The sequence below is a fragment of the Pocillopora verrucosa genome, chromosome 1, assembly GCF_036669915.1.
Source record: "Pocillopora verrucosa isolate sample1 chromosome 1, ASM3666991v2, whole genome shotgun sequence".
In the NCBI taxonomy this organism is placed as follows: Eukaryota; Metazoa; Cnidaria; class Anthozoa; order Scleractinia; family Pocilloporidae; genus Pocillopora; species Pocillopora verrucosa.
The window spans coordinates 8,594,591-8,621,937 of record NC_089312.1 but is presented as its reverse complement, the minus strand read 5'-3'; the positions used below and the strand labels follow the sequence as shown (position 1 = coordinate 8,621,937).

Genomic DNA, 27,347 nt, shown 5'->3' with positions numbered 1-27,347 from the left:
TTTAAATTTAATGTCTTTTGTAAGATAGATTATTATGCTAAAGATCCTTTGTCAATTTGCATCTGAACGAAAGAGTGTTCCTGCAGAATTTTTTTTTAAACTAAATTAGCTTTCGTTCTCGCCAAGTCTTCTCTTTTGCGCCTCAACAAAAAGCAAAGAAACTTTCCGTACGTTTTTGTCTTCAAAAAAGCTGAAGATAAATAATTGGGTGGTCCTAGCTGTTTAGCGTCAAATTATTTCGCAGATGCTGGTTTTGAAGATAATTTTTCAAAAAAGGAACTCCTATACTTATTGTATAGCGCCACGCAAAAAACTTTTATTCTGGCTGCTTCTTTTGATATCAATGCGACATGACCTTAACAAAAACTGAAAAAAAGGCTGTATTCCTAAACTAAAATGGTTAGAAAATGTAAAGCTGCAAAGCGCCGCGTCCAAGCGCTATTCCTGTCCCCTGTATATCCACCATCCATCAAACATAGAATGAACTATATTATGAACAGTTAGGCTAATGGAGACTGGTGAGGAAATTTATAGCACCTTTAAACATAAAGGCTAAAGTTGACTACAGATTATTGAAGTCAAATTAAAGAGACAACGATGGGAAACTATATCAATTAATTCATGAAAGAGAGCTTTTCGTGTGTACTCTATTAAACAAGTATTTACTCCGGCACTGTCTTGACCGGCTTTAAACTACCCCCTTTCATCGAGAGACAAAATCGGCAAATCGATGTCGGATTTCCATTAAAAATAAATATGATGCAAAGAAATCTTTTATGAATTTAGAGTTTTGGTTCTGGCGCGGACTTTACCCCTGCGGTTGCTTCGCTTCAAGCATATATTCTTCTAAAATTAAAGTTAATTCATCGTCCACTATTTCAGCATGACAGCGGGCATTGCAGAACCGTCTCATTATTTCATTGTCATGGATCTGTCAAAAATACGTGAGATCATTTGCATGCAATTAAACTTCGATAGGAGGGCTATGAGGTAAAAATAAAATTGACCTGAAGGCAACGGTTCCATAACGGAATTTTGACATTAAAGTGATCCGAAATGTGACGTGTGCTTTCCCATGATTATGTAGGCTATGAAAACACAGTGTAAAGCAACAAATTTATGTGGAATTTGTCTCCACTTTCTGTGCATTGTTACGATCAACTACCATCGAATTCTAAATGACAAGCCTTGCGTTGAAAGACGCCATTAACTCAAGGTTAAATTATGGTTTTTTTACTTAACTTAATTGCGTGTTATTTGCAAAGTGTATTATTTTTTGTCGAACTAATAGAGCCCACTGAAGGTCTGTCATTGATTCACAGCTGTTCATGATCAAGAACAAACCGACAAACTCACAAAGAAGAAAAGTGACATACTTAGAACATAATTTCGCATTTTCCCCAGATTTGCATTTTCCTATATTAAAATTGTTCATTCTACCGAAGGGTAGTTTCTCTTTGGTTCGTCACACTGTTCTTGAGACCACTTGGCTAATTACTTACTCATTAAAATGAGTTTTAAAATACGGAGCACCTGCCTTAAGATTCGCGAGAAAGTGCAAAACCTCCTTTTTGAGTAAATCTTGAATTTCCGCATGTAAAGAGGGTTTCCTTTTTGTTTGTTTGTTTTGTTTTACTCAAGTTTATGAATTAAAATCAACGAGGAGATCTAAAGCAAAAATTATTCATAGAACGGACTGTAAATGACCTGTGACATGTCCTAATTCGATTGTAAATGAATAATTGTCCCTATTCAATAAATTATGGGTAACATCCATAAAAAAATACTATGCCTCTATGTAACTCAACACACATCTATCATATAAGGCTCACTTTGAAGACAAATAGCTTCTAAATGGTGTTCATAAGTTTGACATCTTGACTGAGCTCTAAGTGGTTTTTTTTTTTTTGCTCTTTAAAGCGGAAGACGTAAGCCCGTGTTTACATGCCTTGAAAATCAATATGAGGCATGTTGGATTTGAGACCCATTTGAGAACTCCCACATGTAAACGTTTATGTCTGATATTCCTTTCCGGCTGTCGAGAAGAGATGCAACCGAGACCCGCATCAATATTCATATCAAGTCATTTTGAAATGGTTAAAAACAGAGGTGATCAGGAATATGCTCTTTAGTTCATCAGGGTTCATCAGTCTCGGGCCACTGAATTCTATCTCCAAAGGTATACCGTGTTTCTTATTTTAGATCAACCTGAAAAAACGCTTGGATCAGTGCGGTTGAAATGTAAATTTTACCCTTTTTTAATCTTCCTTTAGTACTAAGAGGCTACAAGTCTATTTGCTGACAGCGGACTTCAGTGCATTCTATCGCAGGTACGTTGAGTTGCCATGAGACGTTCAACGCTTCTTAACTGACAATAATTTGGCGCAGAACAAGTTGACTTTGTAAGGCGAATATATCTGCAGATTGATTTCTTGTTTTCAAACTAATATTAATAACGTTACAGTCCATCAAAAATAGTTATATACATGCGCCAATGGTGTCTTTAATAGGATACCATACATTTTTTATCGTTTCTTTCTGATAATTTTTGTTATTGGTATTATGCGAACAAATGAAGGAACCGTGTAGGAAATTGAAAATAATAATAAAAAAACTGTTTCTGAAAGTTATCTTTAATCATCGGGACGGAAAACGACAAATGAGAAGATGACAAATTAGAAACGCTTTCGTCCTCAAGGCAAACCAACGACGAAGACCAGTATTTATATATTTTAAGGATGGGAATACTTAATAATTCTATGCAGAAATGCTTAACCATGACTTCATTACTAAGGGTGCGTTCCTTTGGGAGGATCCGGATTTAGATTTGTGATACAAGATCGCACAGTGCATGAAAGGAACGACGTTTCAGACGAGCTCTCAGAGAACTCCAAAAAGTACACTATTTTAAGACTATGCACGTGGGTTAGTGAGCTCTTCCCTGAAGGGTTCGTCTTATTGCACGGGCTTTTGGCACGCACTATTCATTAGAAGCACATTTTTTCATGGTAAACTGAAACGATGGAATTAAAACAGAAGCAAATATTGATTACGATATGGATACTTGGGAACCCTGAATGACTGCGATCAGTGGCCGATCGATTCAACATTACAAAATCGATTTTATTTCGAGTTTATGGCAGAATTTGTGGAGCGATTGCCAACAATCTTTCCAGTCAATATATCAAGTACCTACGTGTTTAAAATTGAGCACCGCTGGGCAAAATGATTAATGTCGGATCCTTCGCCCAAGGAACGCGTTGGATCAGTGATTTAATGATCCGTCTTTAGATCACGCAGATCAGTGATCCAATGAATTCTTGTCCAGAGTGGATTTGATAGATCACTGATCTGAAAATGGATTTGCTCGAAAGGAGCGCACCCTAAGATTTTTTCACTAAGGTTATTTATGGAGAAAATCCAAATGTCCTGCTGCATTCCTTTTCCTGTTTCTAGTATTTCTATTCCTGTTCACAGCTTCAGTGACGTCCTGAAATATCATCGACACAACCAATATGAACTTTGTTAAAAAAAAAAAATTAAATGTTTTATTTCCTTTGAATTCACAATCAATTCCTCTCACCACACCCCAGGTTGGTATCGAATAAGATTTTAGGGGGCCATGGGTGTTCCCTCTACTGATTATTTATTCAGTAATAATAGTCTTGTACTATTAAACTTGAGCAACAGAAAAAACAGGAACTAAAGATGAAACCAGATGCAGAGTGGATTGTTATTACAGTCCTCTACGCCATCACGATGCTCGTAGCGTTTACAGGGAATGGTTTCCTCATCTACATCGTGTGGAAGAAACCTGAAGTCAGATCACTGACAAGCTTCATATTCGTTAACATGGCCATCGCTGATTTGCTGGTAACCCTGGTTGTGATGCCTTGGTCGATTTCCGCAATATATACAGACGGTTTGTGGATGATCCCGAGATTATTTGGAAAAGTCATGTGCAAAGGTGTTGTATACATTGCCTACGTCACTATAACAGCATCCGTCCTCTGCCTGATGTTCATGGCGATCGACAGGTACTATGCAATCGTTCATCCCCTCCGCCGCCATCTTTGGTTTCGAAAGCCTAAACTAACCGTTCCATTTATTTGGATCGGGTCACTGGTCTCCATGTCCATTTTCCTTGTTATTCAAACTGTGGAGGACTACAATAATTCTTCCTATTGCATGGTATCTGTTTACATCTTGGGTGATCCAGATAGGGCTCTTCGAGGAATATACCTCCTCCTTTTCGTCGTCAACTATCTCATCCCCTTGGTCGTTATTTCTTTTCTGTATACCATCACTGCATGGAACTTATGGTTCCATGTTGCACCTGGAGTGAATGCTCTGAGAGGAAATCGAGCACAACTAGAAACCTCCAAGAGAAGAGTGGTTCGGATGCTCATTATTGTTACCTGTGCCTTTGCCCTTTGTTGGCTCCCACCACAAGTGGTCCACATCATGTACGTCATTCACGCATCTAAGGCTTACCTACATATACAGCCGATTGTCAGCTTTGTGTGTTTTTGGTTTGGACACGCTAACAGTGCCGTTAACCCATGGCTGTACATTTTTCTGAGTACCAAGATAAATACGGCATTTACTAGGATCGTCAGTAGAAAAAGCAACTGGTTGCCTTCAAGTCTCGCCATCAAAACATCAGATGCCGTCTTACCACCTGAAGATGAAGCAATCCAGAAAGAATCAAGAATATAATCCCTCTCACAACATGAAACTTTTATTACCAATTTGGTAACTGCAAAATAGAAACTCGCTTAAAACGGATTTGCGTATTACAAATTATATGATATAATACAAACACCTATATACGGTTTCATAAAAGTTACTGTAGTAATCCGAGTAATTTCATGAGAAATTGGTAATTGCAACTAATTTCGACAAAAACTGTTTTATCGGCTGGTAAGAATAAAAAGTGAGATCCGTTGCAGAGTGAACTATAGGAAGAAGCATACTGGCAGTGAGGCAGTGTGGTGAGGGTGCTGAACTAGTGATCTGGTGGTCACGGGTGAAAGCCCTCTACCTTATTACTCGCTGGATTTGTTCTCGTTTTTCCCTAACGTCGATTCCTTGACTCAGTTTGTACACAGCCAACTGGTGTGCACTCTGCTGGTTGGGATTTTCAAAACACTATGATTATTTACAACGTCTGTTTTCCAATTTGATTGAAATGGCCATGAGAGCCCTATGGGTTATTGATAAAAAAGGAAACACTGACATGTTTCTTCAGTGCTCCAGGTAGCGTTAAGTAAGCGTATTTGCATACCGTTTTCACGATAATAATTTAACAACTATTCCAGTTTATAATTAGCTGTTTTGAAAGGAGATCTGTAACAGCCTTCGGTTATGACATACACAATTAAAGCAAAAGAAATGCTTATGGACCAAGAATCGTCTCTTTCCGTTTAGAGTGGAGCGCGCTCATCACTTGGCCACCCGATCTCCCTTAAGGTGGCAACGTTTATTCTTTTTATTTCGTTTGAATTTGTTCTGAAACAATACAATCTTGAAAAAAAAAAGACCAACTGAAAAGGAAAAGGGAAAATGAAGCTAATATTCAGGGGCTTGGACATCTCAGAAGAGTATAGAGAAGGAGTTCAATTTTCAGAACTATCTAGCAAATTTTTTTGTGGTTGTCGTTGTGAAACGAGGTATTTCACAGTCATTACCGGCGATCTAGCTAATTAGCGAACTACCTAATTAGCGCGCGCGAAAAGCGCAATTCACCTGTCCGCTAGATACTAATTTGGTTTGTTTATTCATAATTTTCTCATCGATACTAACCAATCGTTCCTCACAGTTTTCTTTAATTCTGTAGCACACAATGATAGTTTCAGCTGAAATCCAAGTGAGAGCTCTGTGTAATGGGGCGTTAATTTTGTTTTTTAGGTTTCAAGTGTCATAGGGACAAAGTGGGGACAATATGAAAAAATGAGATTTTCAAGGGTAGCTCGGCAATCCCTCGACAGAATACCATAAGAAAATATGCACTTAATTTAAAAACGAGCAAGCAGCTCGGAACCTGAAAAAAATAATCTGAGACTTCGTTAAGAATTTGAATATCAGACCTTCCCATGGTGCCTTAAACTACGAAGCTGCGTTACAAGCCAGTCAGCATCGTGATAAGATCGGCAATCAATACTCCCTAAATATTCATCAGAAACTTTCGAGGGGGAAGGGGAGGAGACAGTTAGTAGGTGGAGCGGGAGCACTCGCCTCCTCACATGTAGTTGTGGCCTTAGTTCGACTCCCCAGCGATTCTAGCGATACTTGTGGGTTGACTTGGTTACTGTTTTTTTTCTTTCGCCATCCTAATTTTTCCCCCAATATTGATAACATCTATATAATATTTGGATTATCCAGAAAAAAAAATGGATTCCCGTGAAGAATATAACCGCGATTGCTCTTGGAGAAGAGGTCGAAAAAAAAAAATACAAAACAAGGAACGTCTGAGTGAACACGACGAAACAAGTATCAAATTCCTAAAAGAGGCCATCAAATTTCACTTTTAACCCTCCAAGCGGGCACTTTATTTTTATAGCAGGAAAGGGTGATTGGGAATATTATTTTTCCGAGGGTTGCGGCAACAATATAACCTGTAAATGTGTCCGCAAACCCTCGCTGATGTACCTCTGGAACAAAGGCACATTTGGTTTTTCTAGTATCACCTTGTTATTGTTTCTTGCTGAAGTAGTCATCAAGGCTTTTAGGTCTAATTAAGTGTAATCTTGGAGAGCTAAATATAGGTTTTATGTCTCATTTATTTGCGCATTTTAGAGCCCCAAACTCACTAGCCAAAGGTACCGGTTCAGTTAATTTCTTTGCGATGCACAGAACGCCACTGCCTTCTTAGTTCCCGATTGCTATGTTCTGAAGGCCGCTCTTGTAGACTAAGTTGTTGAATTGTAATAAGTCAATACAGGGATATTTTGGATGCGACCTCCCTTTTAAAAGGCCTCTATGGAAAAAGAAAGTGTTGTGAAGCGCTATTACGATGCAAGGTTTTTTAAGGTAAGCATGCAAAGATTGTGCCAGTCTTACCCCCTTACAATAGGTTTCACTGTTGTCTTTCTCTTTTAGTTGTTCGATTACTTGAACATGGATTTTTGTTTCTGAACTGGTCTGGTCGTGTTGAGTACTTTATTTTGAGTTTTTTAAATTTCAATAGTAAAATTTTTAGCTAATTATTGTATAGTCATTGTGCGAGTCTTATCAAGTTCAGAAGCCCGCAAGGTCGAACTCGTAATTTTAACATTAACAATAGTTTGTGCTGACTCTATTTTTGAGGCTTGTTTCTCGAACAAAGACGTTCGTCGGTGGTCATGTTTGGATGTGTTTAGAGAACTTGTATAAAAAATACATTTGACCGGGTCAAAATTTTGAACAAGGGGTTAAACTCTGCAAAGACAGTCAGCACATTACCCACATGTTCACTAATAAGGTGCTTTAGAGAGAGAGAGAGAGTCAATTTGCTCAGTTATAGATCTAGAAAATGTGATAAAGAAGAAGAGAACTAAGAGTCTTGGTGTCTCCTGATTGTGTGGGTCTTCTCAAAAGCTAGTTTTCCTTCTCATTGCATCTTTACAGAAGGTTATACAATGGACAACTAACGAAGTTACTCAGGCACTCAACTACGAGACCGTTGCCAAAGTCGAAGCAAAAATGAAGAAAGTTTTGAAGCAAAAAGAAGAGATTTAAACAGATTTTTACAATGTTTAGGCTACTTTATTTGATTATTCATTACAAGAAATCTATAGAAAATTCTTGTATGCAATGATTCATGATTCTAATATTCTAATATTTCATCCTCATTTCATCCCCCCCCCCCGGCGAGAAATTGGTTTATAGAAACTGATAGAGGGCCAATTGTCTTTGGCTGGGAATCGTCTGTGGAATTTGTGTGAGTTAGCAAGCGAGTGTTATATTTTCTTGTAATGGTAATGAGGGGAAACTCCTTTCACGAAATCAGTTCATCAGGAATCAATGTAAATTAGTTGAATTTGTATTTCACAGATGATCAAGAAAATCAAGAACAGGATGCTTACAAAGTGAGAGAGCTAGCGGGGTATTTAGGCAACAAATTAAGCCTGTCTATGAACCTGTATTAATCAGCACCGTATTAAGCGCCAATTGTCCAAGACAATCGTGGGCCAGTTGTCTTTAGTTGGGAATCGTCTGTGGAATTTGTGTTATTTGATTAGCAAGCGAATGTTACAGTTGCTTTCAGTGGTAATGAAGGAGAAACCCCTTTCACGAAATCAGTTCGAGACAATCATGTTTACCTTCTACTAATATCTCCTCTTGAATTGCTCTCAGTAGGTGTGCAGACAATTTAATAATTAAACGCTCTTTGCCTTTGTTCGAGTATAATTCGAGAGTACCATAAGTGTATTATTTTGATTCTTAGCCCCTGTAATCCAATTTATCAGGAAGCAGCCCAGCTTGGGAATAGATATATTTGTGCCAACATTTCATCAATGCCAAAATCAGATAGCAGAGCCAAGTTGACAAGGTGCAATTTTATTTCACAATAGAGTAAAAATTATCTTGTATTTGAACAATGCCATCCACTCGAAAAAAGAAAGAATCTTTCACAGTGTAGTTCAATTCACAGCAGCTGAGAACAAATTGTTTAAGTACTGTAACAGAGTGAAAAGTTTGCAGTTACTCTAAGGACATGGCGACACTCTTCCTTCATGCAAAACTGACATACATGGATGCAAAGGCTCCTTTCACAGAAACTCACTTCATGGTTTGTAGTTCTTTTAATTTGCAGTCCTTCAACAAGTTTTTGTTCAAAGTGTTGAAGGAAAATTGGTCAATATAGCTGGTTCAGAGCAGGAAAAAACCCTTATGGGAATTTTCAACATTTGGAGAGAGTATTGGGATGATAGTGTTAAGGACACTCGCCAGAAGGCTCATTTTTATTTAATTGATTATTGATTAGTTTAGTTATTTCTATTATCCTAGATACAAACATGGTTACAATGTGTATCTGTTTATGTTTCTATTGTTTTTGTAATCGGACTTTTCAGTGTCATCACACGCACATAAAAGCGAGTTTAGCGTCCCTGTAATCAGTTCTGCGCAACTTTTTTATCAGTCTTAGTGAACTTTCGTCTTTTCGTTTTAAACCTTTGGCACAAGCGGGACCGATATGTGAGTACCTTTGTTACTTTGTTTTTCTAAGTTTAGTTTTCCAGCATTGGGTGAAAGTATTCAAACAGATATTTTGTTGTAGTGATGTATTTTCAAGTGATTCGAGATTTTAAAGGCCAGAATTGTCTTCAATGCACCAGTCACCATTTAAATAAGGACGATAGGCTGTTACCAGCTACCAAATTCTTGTAAATTTTTGTACTTTCACGTAGTCTGTATTGGTTTATTTGTATTGTTTATTATTATTTTAATATCGTTATCGGCGTTAAGGCCCAGCTTTTTACACTCGATTTTTTATCATGTATTTCGTAACATTTCGTTAGATTGATAGAACTTTGTTGCATTATTGTTTCAGTTTACGATCGTTGGATTGATTGATTGACTGATTGTGAGATTGATCGTGATATGTGGTTCGTGGATTGCTTGCAAGATTAAAGATTCATGTAAACGGTCAACTTTAGTCGGTTATATTTCAGTCTTGATCTGCAAAATAGCCCCAAACACCTCGTTAACTGCGTCTTGGAGCGACACCGCTTGAAATCTTGAATTAGATTTTTGGTCACCGCAAGCACTACCGATAGAATCTGCATTCATCATCCAGCCAGAACCAAATTAGGATTTTATGTTAAATCAACATTTAAGTCCTGTTATTTTTTCCTCCCTCAACTTTTTTCATTTTATATTTTTTCTTAAGTTTGTTTGTGTTTTCCCTTGGCTCAATTGGCTATAAAAACCAGGTTTATAATTATATGACAGGGTAAGCAGTGGCCAAATTAATCCATTTACATTGCATGAGATAATTACATGTAAACGCTGATATTTTCAATAGCAGGTTGAATTCATATTATACTGCTGAGATGACTAAAGCAGCAAAAGTGTGGGTGCAATGGACAACGTGCGGGATGTTTTTTAACTTTTCATAAGGAAGCTGCTTCATGCAGGTTAAAACAAAAATTCTTTAGTGGGAGGAGGGGGAGGGGATGCTGTAAACCTCCCCTTATTAGGCCCTTGGTTATAGGTCTATCTATCTGTGAACAAAAAAATACATCTGATTATAAGCTTCCCCTCCCCCTCATCTCCCCCCTTCCCCCTTGGATATAAGGATCTCTCTAGCTTTTCTTGTTTTAGTGATAAGCAGGAAGCCACGCTGTTGTAAATTAGACATTACTATTTTAATTAAAGAAGCAAAGACAAGCTTCAGGGAAATCAAAGTCTGAACTTCCTTTTTGTTATGTTCTAGTTTTGTCTGTGTTGTTGGTTTTTTTTTGTTGTTGTTCTAAATGTATTGAAATTAGTTCGATTTATTAATGCAGTACATATTTTGATCAGTGCGGCTATAGCTTGCGCTTTTTTTGTTCTGGTTAATTTAAACTCTGTTAGACATACATTGTGTTTGTATGGCCCTCCATTTGTAAGCCCTCTTAAAACCCCTTACAAAGTTGCACAAGCACAGGTATTAAAAGCCTCAGTTTACTGTATAGTATTTTTTCAGAACAGTACGTGTCTACAGCCGTACATGTTACATTTTTGTCGATTGTGTGTCAGTCTCTCGAAGTTCCTTGCATGGTTTCCAGTTACACAAAACTAGAAAAGGCAGATGTCATTGCCTTTAGAGAAATAATTATTTTGGACAAAATGTTTTTGAGACAATGCCTTCGCAGGCTTAATATTATGCGAGCTTCACTTCTCCGTGATCCTTCGAAGAACAAACGGTAAAATTTCCACATAACCCCATACTATTGTAAAACAAATCTATTTTCCCAGTGGCGATGTATTGTTTTTTTCATTGTTTTCTCTCTCCAAGAACTGAATGCATAATGTAGTATGGGGCTGTGCGCAAATTTTACCGAACAAAGTTTGGAACCAGTTGTAGAGACTTCAATCAAGTTAAACATCTTAGAGAAAAGACAATATATCTTTAATTATTCCTTTTAAAATTGTGGAAATTCCTGAAATGGTCATGAGCATCAAACCTTGATAACTCTCACTAAATTGGCGAAAGAGTATAGTCAGCTGTATAAATAATTAATAAGACCTTTATCTTATATCTTACATGTAGGTCATTTTTATCTCCTAAAAGTGAACTCGGTGCTCGTAAAAAAAGTCCAAAATGGATTGAAGCTGTTGTGTCCGAGGCGGCTCGTGGAAGCGTAACATGCCATATTCCTTCACGTGTCCATTGAAGGGAATCATCTGGAAGCTGACTCAAAACGGCCCTTTAAACGTTCCAGTTTAGTCTTATCACATGGAGGACTGCTGAGTGCTGACCTCGCCTTCCAGTAAAGGAAGAAGCCTAAACAGGCAGCGCACCCTTAAGGTTCTGACGGCTCCGCGTGATTGGCTGGGCCTGCAGAGAAGGGAGGGAAACAGTTCCATGTCCTCTCTGGCAGACAGTAGGGGGTTAAAGAAAACCACAACTGCAACGGCAACGGGAACGTCACTAAACGGTTTCATAAGCAGAACAATGGTTTTGCACGTGCGTTACAAATTTTTGTAAATTTCTCTGCGTCCTCTGCAAACTGCAACGTGAAATCACCAAAATTTGCGTTGTTTGGAGAACGTGAGCGACGACGGCTAATTCTTTAAATTGCTATTTCTAATTTAACGCCGGGCTCCTTACTCAGTTTCGAGATAGATTTGACAGTGAAAAACAAACTAGATGACTTTAGAGTATCGCGATATTCGTAGGTAAAATAAAGGTTCACTTTTTAACCGACGTTGTCGACGGCTTCGCCGTTGTCGTTTCTTAAACTCGCTATTGTTCATGTGTGGCACAAACTGCCATTTGAACTGTAAATTAGCGAACTATGGCACAGGAGGCTAGTTTGTGGTGGTTATTGTTATGGAAGAGACACGTGTAATTATGTTGCGTGAATCTGTGAGTTTTAGTCTTTCTAAGTCTCTGTCTTTCGGAATCAATCAATCAGTGTTCGTCAGCAAAGTCAGAGTAAAGTGTAAATAACATGTAGTGCAATGTCCTCAGACTTATTTCGCCTCCAATTGCTCTAATATTTCGTTATAGGTGCGCGGTGTCCGCTAACTCCCAAACGTTATCCAGTTTCTTGCACCTTTTCTTGACAGGAGTTCAATAAAGAAATCCATCTAAGCCATTTGGATTCAAATCACACCTTCAAATCATCCCTTGTTCTTAATGTAGTATTTACGTCAATGCTATAGAAATGCAGCCGATCGAGAACAGCTATGTATACTTAAGCGGCCGTTGCAAATACCGCGGTCAGTTGAACAGCGGCTTCTAGTTATGATTCCAGGAAGTCCTCTTCGGCTCCAATTTCCCGCTGAAAACAAGATGCCTTGAGCGACGGTTCCCTACCTTCCGTTTCACAATTTTTTGGGGGGGAGTAGAGGGGATACGGCCACACACTGGTTAGGGTTTGTTATATCGAAAACATCGATTTAACGAATTTGCGGGAAAACAGCGAAAATGTTCGTTAAATCGAGGTATGGTTAATGATTTTTTTTTGGTGGTGTCACGTCGGGTTACCCAGCATTTCGGGATCGGAACGATTACTGTGAATAACATTTGTGCGTTAATATCTATATGAAGCTACAGTGCGCTGTACAGGTCTGTACATAGCTACAGTACCTTGCTTTTAAAGCACGTAGGACAAATTTCAGTGGAAGTCACTGGCAAACAGAGAAACAAGGGTATTAGACAGGAAATTCCTGCCTCTTACATATTTAACTACAAGAAGCTTTATTGTACCGAATAAGAGAAAAAGAGGATAAATCGGATCTGTAGATGTGTCAGTAGTGTCAGTGTCGGCATTCGTGGGATTTATGATAATCACAAATCTCGTTGTTTTGTCATTGCGTTACTGGCTATCTTAGAATTTTCTATTACACTAACGCAAATGTACGTAGCGGCCATTAAGTAACTGCGTTACTGGCTTTATTATGGCCGGGTAATAATATATACCATCCGACAAACTTAGTGGCTCCAAGAAATTCCTGTATCTGTATGCGAGCGAAATTACGAATTTCGCCGTTATCTTTTCGCCGTCGGCATTTGTAGGGAGCCGTTAGCTGTGACGTTGTTCTGTTGTTAAAAAATTGAAGGATTTTGATTCTTGTTGGTCTGTTTTGCTTTTGTCCTTTGTCACGTGTTGACATTTGTTCAGTATATCGGGATATATTATACGTTTCGACTTCTAGATTGTATTCGTTATAAAAGGATTTCGTTATATCGAGGTTCTTTCATATACATTTTACTGTAACTTTGGTCGGGCTGAAGACTATCGTTCGTTATATTGAGGAATTCGTTTCATAGAGGTTCGTTACATTAAGGTTCTACTACGCTTTAAGTTGCATCAGGCCGCGGAGACCAGTGGAATTCTGGTTGCATGGTTCTTCTGGCTCATACTAAATTTAACTGAGTGTAATTTTCAGGGGAGAGGGATATGTCTGATGGTATGAGCACATCCTCTCACTTTTACTTTACTTTATTTTGAAGTGAAGTTGCAATTAATTTTTTCACAAAACAACAAAATTCTCACACAATAAATTATCTTGAAGACACTTTGTTTACATATATTGAAGTAGCTGAATTTTATCTTCCTTGCACATAAGTATTTACTGTGCAGGAATACCAGCTTCACCTTTTGTTTCTTTGGTCTAAGAAATGTAATAGAATAAACCATTGAACTATTTTTTTGCAATAAGTAAATCAACAGAAAAATAAAATAACATGCTTCGTTGACATCTTTGAAAGGTTTTTCCCAAAGATAAGATTATGATGGAAAAATTAAATCACTTTGTTATTCAAATCCTAACTAAACATATGGAAGTAAGAGATGATTGTCTCATTTTGTTCACTAAAGTTTTGAATATTTAATTCTAAGGATAACGGCCGCCTGGTAGTATCAACGAACTTGGAGGATTAGTTAACAACAAACTGAACGGTTCAATCATCATGAAAAATGAAAAATAACAATATATCTGAGTTTAATCAAGATGATGCTGAATGGAGACGTGCATCATATATCATAGCCGCAGTGATTATTTACTGTGGCTGCAAACTGATGACTGGGTTGGATTTTTTTTTATGTTCTTTGAAATGTTTAAATGTTCGACTTTCTTATCATTCTTTTCTATGGCTAATCCTGGTCTTATAGACTTAATTATTCAGCCCAAATAAGTAAATTTAAAAAAGCGTTATGGATGTATAAAATACCCAAAGTGAATTTAAAATGAGACAGCCTTTACGTTTATTACTTGCACAGCTTTAAACATCTGTGTGGGCTTTTTTTGTCAACTGATTTGAAAATAGAATTATTTTTGCGTTGGGAAATTTGGCGACGTTGTCTAAGCATGCATCATGATACCTCAATAGAGGGCCGGGAGACAATCGCATGACATTTTTTAGCAGCAAACAGAAGTACACTTTTATGATATACGGTGGTTTTTTTATATTATTATATAATATTATTATATTATTATTTATATAGTAAAATGAATAAAGGTAAAAGCGAGGCATTACAAAATAAACGGAAAAAGTTCAAATTTACTACCAAATTTACCATTTATCGCCCCCCCCCCCCCGCCCTCGGAGAGTTCTGATTAAAATTCTCAAGTCTCTGCTGCTTATGGCAGAGCTTCTCTCACTTTCTTTGTGTCTTTGTTGTATGTCCGCGCGTCCTCTCATGACTGAGATGGTCCCGTTTTACATGTAACACTGTGGCATTTTGGGAAAGATTCCCAATTTACTAATATTTCTAATGAGATAAGGGGTTAAGAACAGCTCAGAGAGCCCTAACACCAGTCAAACTAGGAGCAAAATAACCGGCCGAGACAAAAAATTCCTTCTAAAGTTTCTTATTCACTTTCCTTGCGTTCAGCTTTTGTATGAAATGTCCTGTTTAGCTGTTCAAAAATGAGAAAGTTGGGCGAACAATAATAACTGAATCCTGCGTCAAGTTTTTCGGTACAAGAGGAAGTGCAACAAAATATGAGAGTGTTTCAGTGACATCTTCCACAACCTCCTAAACTATTCACGTAAATTAAGAAAGAAAATTGACGATTCTCAATGAGCTTTTCCTTGACTCATTTAGCGGGTACTTTTAACTTATTGATCACAGTTAAGTCTTATTAAAATTTCGCGGATACTTAATTTTGCGATTTTGGGGAGACGATATTTTGCGGGGTTTTATTCTCGCGATTTCAAAAGTCAAATATAGAAAAGGGGCATTAAATTTCAAGACTCAGACGTTCTCATTTCATTTTAATTTTCAACACGTCATCTTTTGACGGCTGCACGAGATATATCCTAAGGAATTTGTACGAATTGAGAGAGCGATAAATTAAGATGAAGATGAGAGCTGGATTCTCTGCACCATATGCGAAACCCTTGCAAAGTACATAAGACCAGTTAATGATTTGTGTATTTTTCAACACATATCCTGTATATTTTGTTGTTATTAAATGTTGATCACTTTTTTTGTGATTTGAATTTTCAATGAGGAAATAATTAAATTGCGCGCGTTTAGATTCCGCGCGGGTTTTTATGAGCCGATCTTCAATTATAACAAATGGTGCTCGGGTGCTTATTTTCTTCAATATAGATTTAGATTAGGTAGCCTAATAACAAGTTTCAGCAAATTTACTGGGACAACAGGACTAATAAACAGGGGTTAAAATACAGATGAGCACGTGAACACACAGAGGCGCAAAAGAATAATATATAACATTGCTAACATGCTTTTTCATTGTGTTATCTTTGAATTCGCTCTCTTTAAGGTTAAAACGTTTTTTGTCGTCATTAGTGTCATTTATTTCGTTCCTTTTTTTTCCTCATATACTTTATTTATTTCTTTCTTTATTTAGTTAATCATTATTTATACACGGTAAAAAAATATTCATCAGGTACAAAAAATTCCAATACAATGACTAATGTCCTAAGAACCTAAAAATCCTTGTCCTAACATCATATTAACTTACAACAATGTGCCACTTAAAAACCTGATTTCCATGAATGACGCGTTTCAAAATTATGATAGAGAAGGCGTTTAAATTGGTTTAATAAACCAGACTCTCTAATGTTATACAGGGCAAGCTATTCCAAAGGGTTGCGCGGCTATAACTAAAACTATTTTTCATGTTGTTAGTTCTTGGAAAGAGGACAACAAGCTTGTTTACCGAGTCTGTTTTTAATATAATATTACTGTTTCTTTAATATAATTTACAATCAAATTAAAGGTTAGTCTTGCATGTGAACAGTGCTTAGCTTAGCAAGACACCGAGTCTTGTAATCGATTTTCGGTTTACAAAGTTGAAGGTATAAATGTTTTGATTCACAGATTAGAATGAAATATTGGCGGGTGTTAAAACTTCCTTTCCAAAATAAGAATGAGACATTCGAAATGCTAATTATTAAACAAAGAGGAAATGACTAGAGGGGCCAGAGGCTGACTTCATATTGTGAAAGATTTTCTCCTCTGAAAAATAACTTACGTTATCATTTTGCCACAACTAGTGCGAACACTGTCTTTGTTTTTATCTTTCAGTTTTTTCCACCTCAGCTTTAAACACGTTGATAAACCTTTCTTCAGAAGCGACGTGAGATAAATATATGTCAAGCCTCCATTTTAGCAACTTACGTACAACCCCACCAGCTTGAGACATCTGTTAGGGTTTTATTGATGTATACGTGAATAAAATATTTGTTGTTTTGGTAAATGTGACTGCAGAATAAAAACACTCTTGAGGAGAAAAAACAAACACTATTCAGGTAATTTTGTAGTTCTTTTTGTGTTATAAATTAATTTAAGTAGAGTCTTATGCTACTCTGCCGGAGAAAAATAAAAGGAAAAAAAACACGAGGATAAGAGAACATAACGCTTTGCGTCGTTATATGAGTAATTAACTTCTTAATAAACTTTTGACGACGATGAATTTTTATTTTATTTGCCAACGCAACTTTTTCACAAAGAACACTGTATGGAATATTAGTAGAATTGGGATAGGTGTGACGCAATGATAAAATAGCAGTCAATGGAAATATGGCGGATGTTGCTATAAGTCTCTTGATTACAAGAAATGTTTAGAAACAGCATTAAAAATTTGAATTGAACAGTGTTTATTGCAAGAGTTTTAACTAACCTGCACGTAACATTTCAAGTTAAATAAAATAGTGAAATGGTAAAAACATTCACCGTATGATATAGCCACGTACAGTGGCTGGGGAACGCTTAGACGTTAAGGAATAAATATTGTGGTTCAATCACGAGACAAAGAAAATGAGGTCGAAGCCGATGATGATACTGAATCGCAACGTTTAGAACGTATAGATATGCTGAGGTGCCGAATAGAGGCTCACAGATAAGATGGCTTTGAATTTATTTTTATTCTCATTTGCTTTTCTTTGTAGGAAAGATGTCTAACATGTGGACTTTCACTTTTGTTTTGGGTAAGTCGGTTGCGCTTGTTTAAGACGTGTAGTTTTCACGAGCGAGCATGAGACACCATTGAGTAGTTTTGGTTGTGAGAAAATTTGTGACAAAATTTTAACCCAAAGATTACTCTGATCTGCCGAGGGTAAGCTTAGATCAATTTTATCGGCAGAATAGTTAAAAATATGTAATGTTCGAGGCAAGTATTCTGGCAGCAAGTTCACGTAAAAATATGGGCAAAACTAAGGGAAATCAGTAACATTATTTATTCGCAGAACAGTTGTAGGAAGGTTCAGAGAAATTCATTGGCTCTAAACACAAATCTTTTATTGTATATCTTGATAATTTCTCGTTTTCTTATAGTTTTAGTGCCTTTTAGCAGCTCCTCCATTTTGATGATTACGACTCAGTAAAGAAATGTTATTGTGCTAAGTTCGAGGAATCTATACGCTCCATAAATTAGTTATAATTAGCGTTACATATTAGGCCAAGGTTACCATCCGTATTTGTGAAAATAGGTACAACCCGAAGGAACGTTTTTTTTTGGCCACCTAGGGTAATTAAAAGCGTAATTTAAGAATCGTGGTAATATTTCGAGTAAATTATGCAATTTTACCGATTAGGATTATAGTCTGGCAGTCTAAACTATTATGCGAACGGAAGCTATCCAAGCCTAGCCACTTGCCATTCATAATAGTTCTTAACGAGAACATCGTAATTTGCGTGAAGATTATGTGTGCAATCCATGCTTACCACATAGACGACCAGGGACATTTGACTCTTGTAGCACAGCGTGACCGATCAGTTGTTAATTACTGAAGTAGGAGTTTGACATGCTCACTGATTTATTAAAAATAAATACTTCTCATTTTACAGGTTTACCAGAACAGTACAGGGAAAATTGTCCTATGAACTTAATCTCACAGTCTATCATGAGTTTCATTATCGTTTACGCACACGATAACGGAGGCTTAAAAAAACGAGATGGACAGTCATTAATGAATTACTTGTGCAAATTATGTATAGTTATTCCTCTGTGAAATTACTTTCTTTGTCAGTTGCAATAATCGCAGAAGTATACTCCCGTGATATCCCAGACTTTGGTTCAACCCAGCGTCTTCAAGTGGAAAAAGGGCAATATATGGAAATACGACTAAGGCTATGGATACACCGTGACTCACCTGGAGCACCTTGTGCAGATGAGGAATATCTTGAGATCCGTGATGGGTATAATCAGTCTGGAAATCTTTTGGGTGTATTTTGTGGAAGATACGTTCCTCACTTTACGCTACGTTCCAGTGGACAGAACACATGGTTAAGGTTTTCATCTAACCATAGATACCGGCTATTTTATCCCAGATATTATGAGGGAAAAGCATTAAGTGCAACAGGTAAGTATTCTTAGGTTAAAATGTTCTGATTTTCCTAATGGTATAATTTATTCTGGATGATATGTCTTCTTATGTTTGTGCTTAGTTCCCACTAACCTAAGAAACGTCGCAAAGACTCAGTTTGTCCTCCACCAATCGTCATCTTTGTGGTGCCCGGCGGAAGGTGGACCAGCTCCTCGCATTGTTTGGAGAAAGAATGGCGCTGTTGTGCAAAACAGCACTAGCGTGCGACTTCAAATCAACGTCACTGAAGAAGAAAGAAATACAACTTACAGCTGCGAAGTGGACGACCATGGCCAGTTGAAGAGGAAAAACATCAATCTTATCGTCGAGAGTAAGTCTCAAGATACATCTTTATTTCAAGGGGATCTCAGTTGTTGTGTGTGCTTTTAGTAAACCTTACTCTTTGTCTTGAGTCAGTTTTAGGAATTTTTGGTTTCAGAATAAAACCGTCGATAGTTTTATTCAAGGGTAACCTGAAAAGTCATATTTACGAAATAAAACAAAAAATAACTAAGCTTCTATTTTTCAATTTATTAAAAGATTAGTTTTCATGCTTTTGCTTCAATTTTAAAAACATTATTGACTCGATTGACCGCTGCTCAAAAATAAGCGCCACATGTAAGAGCAAGGATATGGAAAAACGCTGCATCTGAAAGAGCGGCGTCCATTCAAAGCACCATAACAACGAGACAACTAGTTTACGAGAATTGCGTCTGTTTAACAGCCACTGTTTTTTCTTTCAACAAACAACGTTGATTTTCTTGTCTAAGTCACCATCTTGTCACAAAATAGATTACGCCCGCCTTGCTCTAAGCAGATCAATACATTCTGATGCAATGTTTTTCTTACAAACATTTGTGAAAGAAGTCTTGAGAAGACGAAGTTGTAGCAGCCGTTGTAATAAACTTAGCAGACACAGAAGAAATAGAAATGGTCGCGAGTTTGGAATTGTACTTGAAGTCAGATATGCAATCTGTTACCAATACGAGGGGGATTGATAGACCAATTAGGAAGAACTCCCTAGTGCGGCTTTGTTACATTTAATATCTGTCAAAGAAATGTATCATACCTTGATCTTTCTTCACGTTGGAAAGAATCAAACCAGGTCTCAAATAATGTATTGCACATAGCTTTCTTATTCCTTGCTTTTCATCGATTTCTGACCATTATTAATTGATATTTATAAACATTTAAAAAAAGAAAAAAAAATTGAATTGTTGAATATAGATTTTTTTTTTTATCGGTTGATCACGTTGAGAAACTAATCCAAATAACATTTAAAATGGCGAACTGATTTTCCTTTTCTCGCGTGACAAAGCGTGTTGAAAATAATACTGCCTGCAATCGATCCGCATTTAACGATTTTTGCTGTGATGCCATCAAAAACTTTGCTGTTCAAACTATTGATTATCTGAAGCTGGGGAATCGCAAAATCGTTCAGAGTGGATAAATAATCAACTAGCTCAAACGTAGTAACCAGAAAGTGATGCAAACATCTGCTGTCAATTATCATTCAAAAGTGATTAGTTGACGGTAACCATTGCTAAGCTGAAGTCATTTCCCATTACTTCGACCACGTAAGAGGCAATGAATACAATTAAAATCAGTATTTAGAAAAGTGAGAGCCGTTTTTCGGTTAGGATAGCCATCTTAAAGTCGCCCGCCGTATACGTCACATAAGGAAATAGAGGATTAGTCGGTCGGTCTATTTGGATCTATTTGAAATTGAGAACTATAAAGGGCCGTGTCGCACTAAAGCGCCTTCAAATATTTTACAATTTTTTGCGAGCCAAAAATTGGCCCAAATTTTACAATTTCCAATTTTTAACGGCGGTTGCATCAAACTAGTATCCTCAGACCAAAACTGCATTGATTGGCACACGCGTCAATCTCAAACCCATCTCCCTCTATTAAAAGACAAAGAAAAAATTCTCGCTCAAATTACCGGGCAAGAATGAATCATTGTTGAATGACTATCTTCGCAGCTTTCCGGTTTTTGTGGAATTTTTCATTTCTTTCTAAGCCAAACAAAGTTACGTTTTGTAAATACTTATTACCTTATAAGCGGGCTTCTATGTGGCTAGTATTCTTCCATTTCGATGAGGGAGCATTTTAGTTTTGGATGATTTTGAACAATGCTTAGCTAAACTAATAATATACTTTGTAAAGTGCCATCATCGATTTTATTCAGTAGCTTTCATTTGATAATATCTTTGAATACAAAGGAACAATTGAAAACAGATCTGATTCAAATATCAATTTTTAATGGAAGCCTGTTTTTGTTTGTCAGAGTGCCCTCAACAGTGCCAATGCAAAGTCCTTAAAGGTAACATGAGGAGCTTAGTGTCGGCCGATTGTGGAACGAAACAGCTTAAGTTCATTCCAAAGAAAATTCCCCGAGCCACAGGAAAACTGTAAGTAGTTAATACGTTATATAATTTTAGGTAACGACATGATTTCGAGTACAATTTGGTGTTAATAAGCACTAACAAATTTTCAAAGACAACAAAATTGAAGGAGTCCCTACGGCGAGTACAATGTGTAGTCTTTGACAGATTTACATGTGTACTTATTTGCACCACACTGCACTCGAAATCACGTCGTTACCTGTTAGTCATGTTGATGATTTACATACGAAAAACTCACCACAGAGCGTCAAGAACGAAATTTTGGCAGCGCGCGCGCTATTTAGAATTTATATGAAAAATGCAATCGTTTTTAGCCAATCAGACGCACGTAATTTTTTCATGTATAAAATTAAGCCTCAAATTTGGCTTTTGTTCGAATTTGGAAGTGGCACACTGATTGCCTAAAGTACGAGAAGGTATGCTAAAGACAAAATCATTTTATGGTCGTTTGTAATTTTGTAAGAAATTTCATAAGAAATAAGAAGAATTACATTCCATAACTGTTGAACCAGATGCGTCGGGAGATTTCCCTTCCTATCTTCATTCAAATTGTCGAAAAGAAAGAAGAGCCAACTGATGTACTTAGCATATGTAAAAATTGTTAGATTTTTATACTTCTGTAACTAATTAGAATATAAAGAAACCAATGAATGCATTTTCAGTACATTTGGAAATGTTGTATAGGTTAATTTTCAGTCAGATTTACGCAAGAGTTTGAGATATTGACCCAGTCTTGCTTTCGATCGACAGGTTTTCTGCTGGTTTTTTTTTTTTTTGACGCTCACTCGGTAAAAAACAGATGATGGTTTTAATGCTAGCTGTTGATTATCCTTTTACAATTTGAGTTAAAATTGACTTTATCTTTTGTTGCAGCACGCTCTCAAACAACAAACTGAAGCACTTGCCGAAGGAAGTTTTCAGTAGAAATTCTAATCTGCTAAAACTGTAAGTCATATTGATATTGTCAACTTCTTTTGTATTCCGATGTATTGGAGAATAACTGATGGAAAATAATGTTTCATTCAGTGAGGTGCTTTGGGTGCGTTTTGCAAATCAAAATGCATGAATTTCGCAAATTAGCTAAATTAAATTCTGTAATTTCTGAGTGATGAGTAAACTTTGATAAGATATCTATGTCGGACCATCAATATCAGAGTATTTATTTCTTTGCTCGGTTTGAGTATTGAATATTTTCTTTCCATGCCGCAGAAGTTCACCATTTTTACTATCCGGTATTTTAGAAACAGTCGTAACTTTAACTGTATGTGCTTCTCATTCATAACATATAAGGTGGTAGGTTTTTGCTGAGAGTTTGAAAAAAAAAAGCCTTATCGATAATTTAAGGTGGGTCCAAATTTATTCCCCTAATATTTTAAAAAGTTTCCAAGAGCTAAGTCATAATGTGCTTACTGGTGCTAAATAATTAAATCTTGGGTTCACCGCACTCGTTTTTGAGTGAAAGACAAGGGAAGCTAAAACTGGATGACACTGCATTAGACTGTAGTGTTGCTATGGTAAGTTTTTGAGCCAAAAAAACTGTTCAAACCTGTTAAGCAATAATTGCCACGGATATTTCTCACAGATGTGGAATTGGTTGAAAAGTGCAAACTAAATTGTTGGGAGGTGTACTGATCTATTAGTTGATAAAAGTTATCTTGTTTAAATGGTCACTGCTCCATTGAGAAGGTGAATGGCATAAGGATAATCTTGATGAATTTACATTTCTGTAGATCAGCCATTATGAAATTGACAAATGTTTTGAAGTTAAAGGAAGAACTCATAGCAAGTTAATTTTTGCGTGAAGCTTACCGGTAAATTAACAAGCACCATACGGACAGTGCAAGTCCATAATTTTTTTTGTAAGCTATGTAATTCTGGTTAACAGTGGAGTACATAAGGTAATTAGGTAATTTGGTATTATTAACTGATTTGTTAACGTGAATTGGGCACCGTAATTAGTTTCAAAGCCGCGGTTTCAAGCGTTAGCCCTTCGTCAGAGCAAATCGCCAATTTACAGTGTCAAATCAGTTAATAGTACCAAATTACCCTGTTATACTCTTCCACCGACGTAGCACCACAGTTTCTTTAGAAACGTACCCCCTTTATAAATAGGTACTTTATTTGTTACTTTGTTCCTAGGGACCTGTCCAAGAACAAGTTGCAGAAGTTGCCAGCGGGGGCCTTTAGTAACAACTCAAGGCTGGAACATCTGTAAGGAGGACGTTTCTTCAGCTTACGAACATTCATTGATGATTTTTTGACCACGTAAAAATGAGAACTACAGTAGATCAGAAATTACAGTGTATGTTTCCTGCCCGGAAGAAATGATATCGTAATCATGTGTCCTGTTGCGGAGAGTTTCCATGACTTGCAAAAAATAACACATCAAACTGTGAGGGAGCACTACAAATTAAAGACCATCCATATCGAAAGCGCGAAGATCTAAGAAATTCCTCATGTTTTTCAAATTTATCGTGTTCCAAATCAACAAAGTTCACGACTGAAAGTCGTTAACAATCATCCCTGTGATTTCTTTTATTTAACCCGACTTTTCCAATATCTGCTTGCACCACCCAAGCACTTTACAGTGATTTTGATGTTTTCGCCGATTGGAAAAGATTTTTTTTTTTAATTGCAAAAGTAAGGGTCGCACTTGGAATGTCCCCCGACGACAGATTGTATCCACCCAGAAAACACATCTTGGAAAACTCTTTCCAAGTGCAACACAAGCCTATGACACAAAAGTATACAAAGGCGACAGATTTAACCAGGAATCCACCACTGACATGCAAGTGCATAAAATTACAAAGAGACAGAGACCTTCCAATACATTAATTTTTGTTCGTGTTGTCCACCAGGTGTAAAGCAGGCTGGTCCTATCACCAGCGAGATTAAAGGAATATAACAACAAGTGATTTAAAATGAGTCCTCTATTTCTTTCAATATGCGAGTTTTAATCATCGACAAGCAATTAATCTGATCAAAGTTTTCGCCATCTTTTAAAATTTGTACCACTGCCTAGAAAACCAGATGGTTTCTCTTGAAATGTTGGCAGATTAATTGAACGATGTTATTTTGCACGAGAATCTCTTAAGGGTAGAGTAACAACTTGATCTAATTATCCATTAACGTGAGTCAAATATAAACGTTGTTATTATTTTGAAAAAGTATCGGGTGCTTTCAAGATGTAGCTAGGAAAACACACATGCCGCCGACAGCAGAGTTCACACTTCGTTGAAATGACTCATTTGTTCCAGGATCTTGTCCAACAACCAGTTACAGAATTTAACGCAAGGAGTGTTCGCTGGCATCAAGGTTTCCCTCCGAGGGATGTTGACACTGTAAGTAAGACTCCTATACTGCAAATCAACGTTAATGAAAAGCAAAACAAAAAATCGGAAATCAATAAATTAAAATTGAATTTGGTTAACTATGGAGCCAAACATCCAATAGCTCGAGCCACCGCTTTCTAACCGTCCATAACTGCTTAGTATGATCACACAAAGCCTCTGGTTTCACAAAGTTTGTATCACAGCTAACGGTAACGGAACAGTTTTTCCGCCGTATCGTTACTTTTAACATTTAGCCCAAGGGTTGCTTAAAGTAACTGTTGAAATTTTTGTCCAGGGAGTTGAAAGAATACATCTTTGTAAGATGATTTCAAATATTTCGTTAAGTTTATCAATAAGCGAGTTCAATTCAATTTAATAAATGAATAACCAATGAATCTAGTATGATCACGAGCGACGTTAATCCTCATGAGACATTTTAAATCGGTAAACAGCTTCAGATGTTTGAATGTTGGACCATGCAGGGGCCAGAGGATAGCACATAAAGTTTATTTTAACAATCTGTTTATTACTTCTTCAAATTTTAGATTAGATTTTCATTCCAGCCAAGTAATCTAGATAGTATCAACCTCAGATAATGCCGAATAAACAATGCTATATTCGGCCTTAGAATAATGGAATATTAGCAAGGCCGGGTTAAATTTTTCAGTGAGATATATCCGATAACGTTAAAAATAGTTGCACATTATTTAAATCGTACCGAGAGTTTTTTTAATAATATACTTTGTCATGCACCATGCAGATATTCCTTTTAATCTGGATCATAATTCATATAAGTTACTTCGGACTGACTCAACATTATTCTTCAACACAAGGTTGTTTTTGAGGAAGGGCCATCGTGACTTATTTTCGGTCGCTTCGAACACTTGCTTTTTTCGCAAAATACGTGAATCAATCGGCACTTTGTGTCAAGGTTTCTTTCAAACCGATAGAAAGTTTTTGCGAAATGCCGCGTACGAACGATTCCAATCGACAGAGCATGTCTCTAGTGGAGCTTTCTGACGAAATTTTAAAATAGAAAAACTGTCCGAATCAGCTGTTGTGAAATCTTAATTTTAAAACGAAGTACGAAACCATCTTTTTACAGTGTCAGCCACTGTTACATCGATAGCTCAACTCTATTTCGTTCATCAGCAGGTTTGTCTTGGTAATCACATGATTTCGAATGCACGAGTAAAAAATTTTTTTGTGGTCTTTGAAAAAATTAACAAGGTAGTACTTGTTTACTCCAAATTGCTAATCAATTAGCAATTAATTATTTAATTCAATTATCTGATCACAGTATCTGCTATCTTTAAAATTTGTACCACTGCTCAGAAAACCAGATGGTGTGAAATGTTGGCAGATTAATCGAACAATGTTATTTTGCATTAGGATGTCAGGGGTAGAGTAACTTGATCTTATTATCCACTAATGTGAGGCAAATAAAATGTTAATGTTATTATTTTGAAAAGTATCGGGAGCTTTCAAGATGTAGGAAAACATACATATCGCAGACAGCAGAGTTTACACTTCGTTAAAATGACTTATTTATTCCAGGGACTTGTCCAAAAACCAGCTACAGGATTTACCATCAGGGGTGTTCACTGGCATTAAGGTTTCCCCAGGGGGGACGTTGACGCTGTAAGTAAGACTCCTATACTGCATATAAACGTTAATGAAAAGCAAAATTAAAAATCGGAAATTAATTAATTGAAATTGATTTTGGTAAACTAAGGAACCAAACACCCAATAAGTGCTTAATAAGATCACATGAAGCCTCTTGTCTCACAAAGTTTGTATTATAGCTGACGGTAACGAAATAATTTATTCGCCGTGTTGTTACTGTTTAATCAGTAAAAATGATTGCCCCTGAGGGTTCCTCAAAGTAGGTGTTGGAAGTTGTTTCCAGAGGGGTTGAAAGAATACATCTTTATGAGACATTTCAAATGGGTAAACAGCTTCAGATGTTTGAATGATGAACCATGCAAGGGTGAAAGGATGGCACTTAAAGTTTATTTTAACAATCTGTTTATTACTTCTTCAAATTTTAGATTCCATGTTCATTCCAGCAAAATAATAGAAAAATTATCCCTCATGGTTTTGAATCATTACCTCCACTTGGATGTGCAGATAGTATCAACCTCAGAAAATGCTAAATAAACAATGCTACTCGGCCCTAGGATAATGGAATGATTAAGCCACTCCTTAAATTTTACTGAGGCCAATGAAGATATATCCGATAATGTTAAATATACTTGCACATTATTTAAATCGTATCTGGAGTTTTTTTAATTATAGACTTTGTTATGCACTATGCAGATATTCCTTTTAATCTGGATTATAATTCATATCAATTACTACGGACTGACTCAACATTATTCTTTAATACGAGTTTGCTTTGGAGAAAGAGCCATTGTGACTTATTTTCGGTCGCTTCGAACACTTGCTTTTTTTGCAAAATACGTGAATCAATCAGCACGTTGTATCAAGGTTTCTTTCAAACCGAGAGAAAGTTTTTGCAAAATGCCGCGTACGAACGATTCCAATCGACAGAACAAGTCTGTGGGGAGCTATTTATCGAAATTTTGAAAAAAGAAAAACTGTCCGAATCAGCTGTTGTGATATATA

The 27,347-nt window shown here is 36.8% G+C and overlaps 2 protein-coding genes across 2 annotated transcripts in view; both read left to right on the top strand.

Annotated features, from left to right (window-relative positions):
• Window positions 1-2,092: 2,092 nt before the first annotated feature.
• LOC131782960 (allatostatin-A receptor-like) lies at window positions 2,093-4,784 on the top strand. The gene is made up of 3 exons (XM_059099686.2): window positions 2,093-2,179; window positions 2,274-2,330; window positions 3,691-4,784. The coding sequence occupies exon 3, from the start codon at window positions 3,709-3,711 to the stop codon at window positions 4,717-4,719; it is 1,011 nt and encodes a 336-aa protein (XP_058955669.2). The 5' UTR covers window positions 2,093-2,179; window positions 2,274-2,330; window positions 3,691-3,708; the 3' UTR covers window positions 4,720-4,784.
• Window positions 4,785-17,567: 12,783 nt separating this feature from the next.
• LOC131782962 (leucine-rich repeat-containing G-protein coupled receptor 5-like) overlaps window positions 17,568-27,347 on the top strand; it is a 49,203-nt gene continuing 39,423 nt past the window's right edge. The window contains exons 1-8 of the mRNA XM_066173725.1: window positions 17,568-17,602; window positions 18,644-18,976; window positions 19,062-19,310; window positions 21,270-21,393; window positions 22,261-22,332; window positions 23,527-23,598; window positions 24,645-24,728; window positions 26,277-26,360. Of these exons, the coding sequence (XP_066029822.1) occupies window positions 17,569-17,602; window positions 18,644-18,976; window positions 19,062-19,310; window positions 21,270-21,393; window positions 22,261-22,332; window positions 23,527-23,598; window positions 24,645-24,728; window positions 26,277-26,360 (1,052 nt within the window). The 5' untranslated portion in view covers window position 17,568. The remainder of the gene's footprint in view (window positions 17,603-18,643; window positions 18,977-19,061; window positions 19,311-21,269; window positions 21,394-22,260; window positions 22,333-23,526; window positions 23,599-24,644; window positions 24,729-26,276; window positions 26,361-27,347) is intronic.

Coding starts and splice junctions, on each gene's coding strand:
- LOC131782960 (XM_059099686.2), top strand. CDS start 3,709: ATGAAACCAGATGCAGAGTGGATTGTTATTACAGTCCTCTACGCCATC.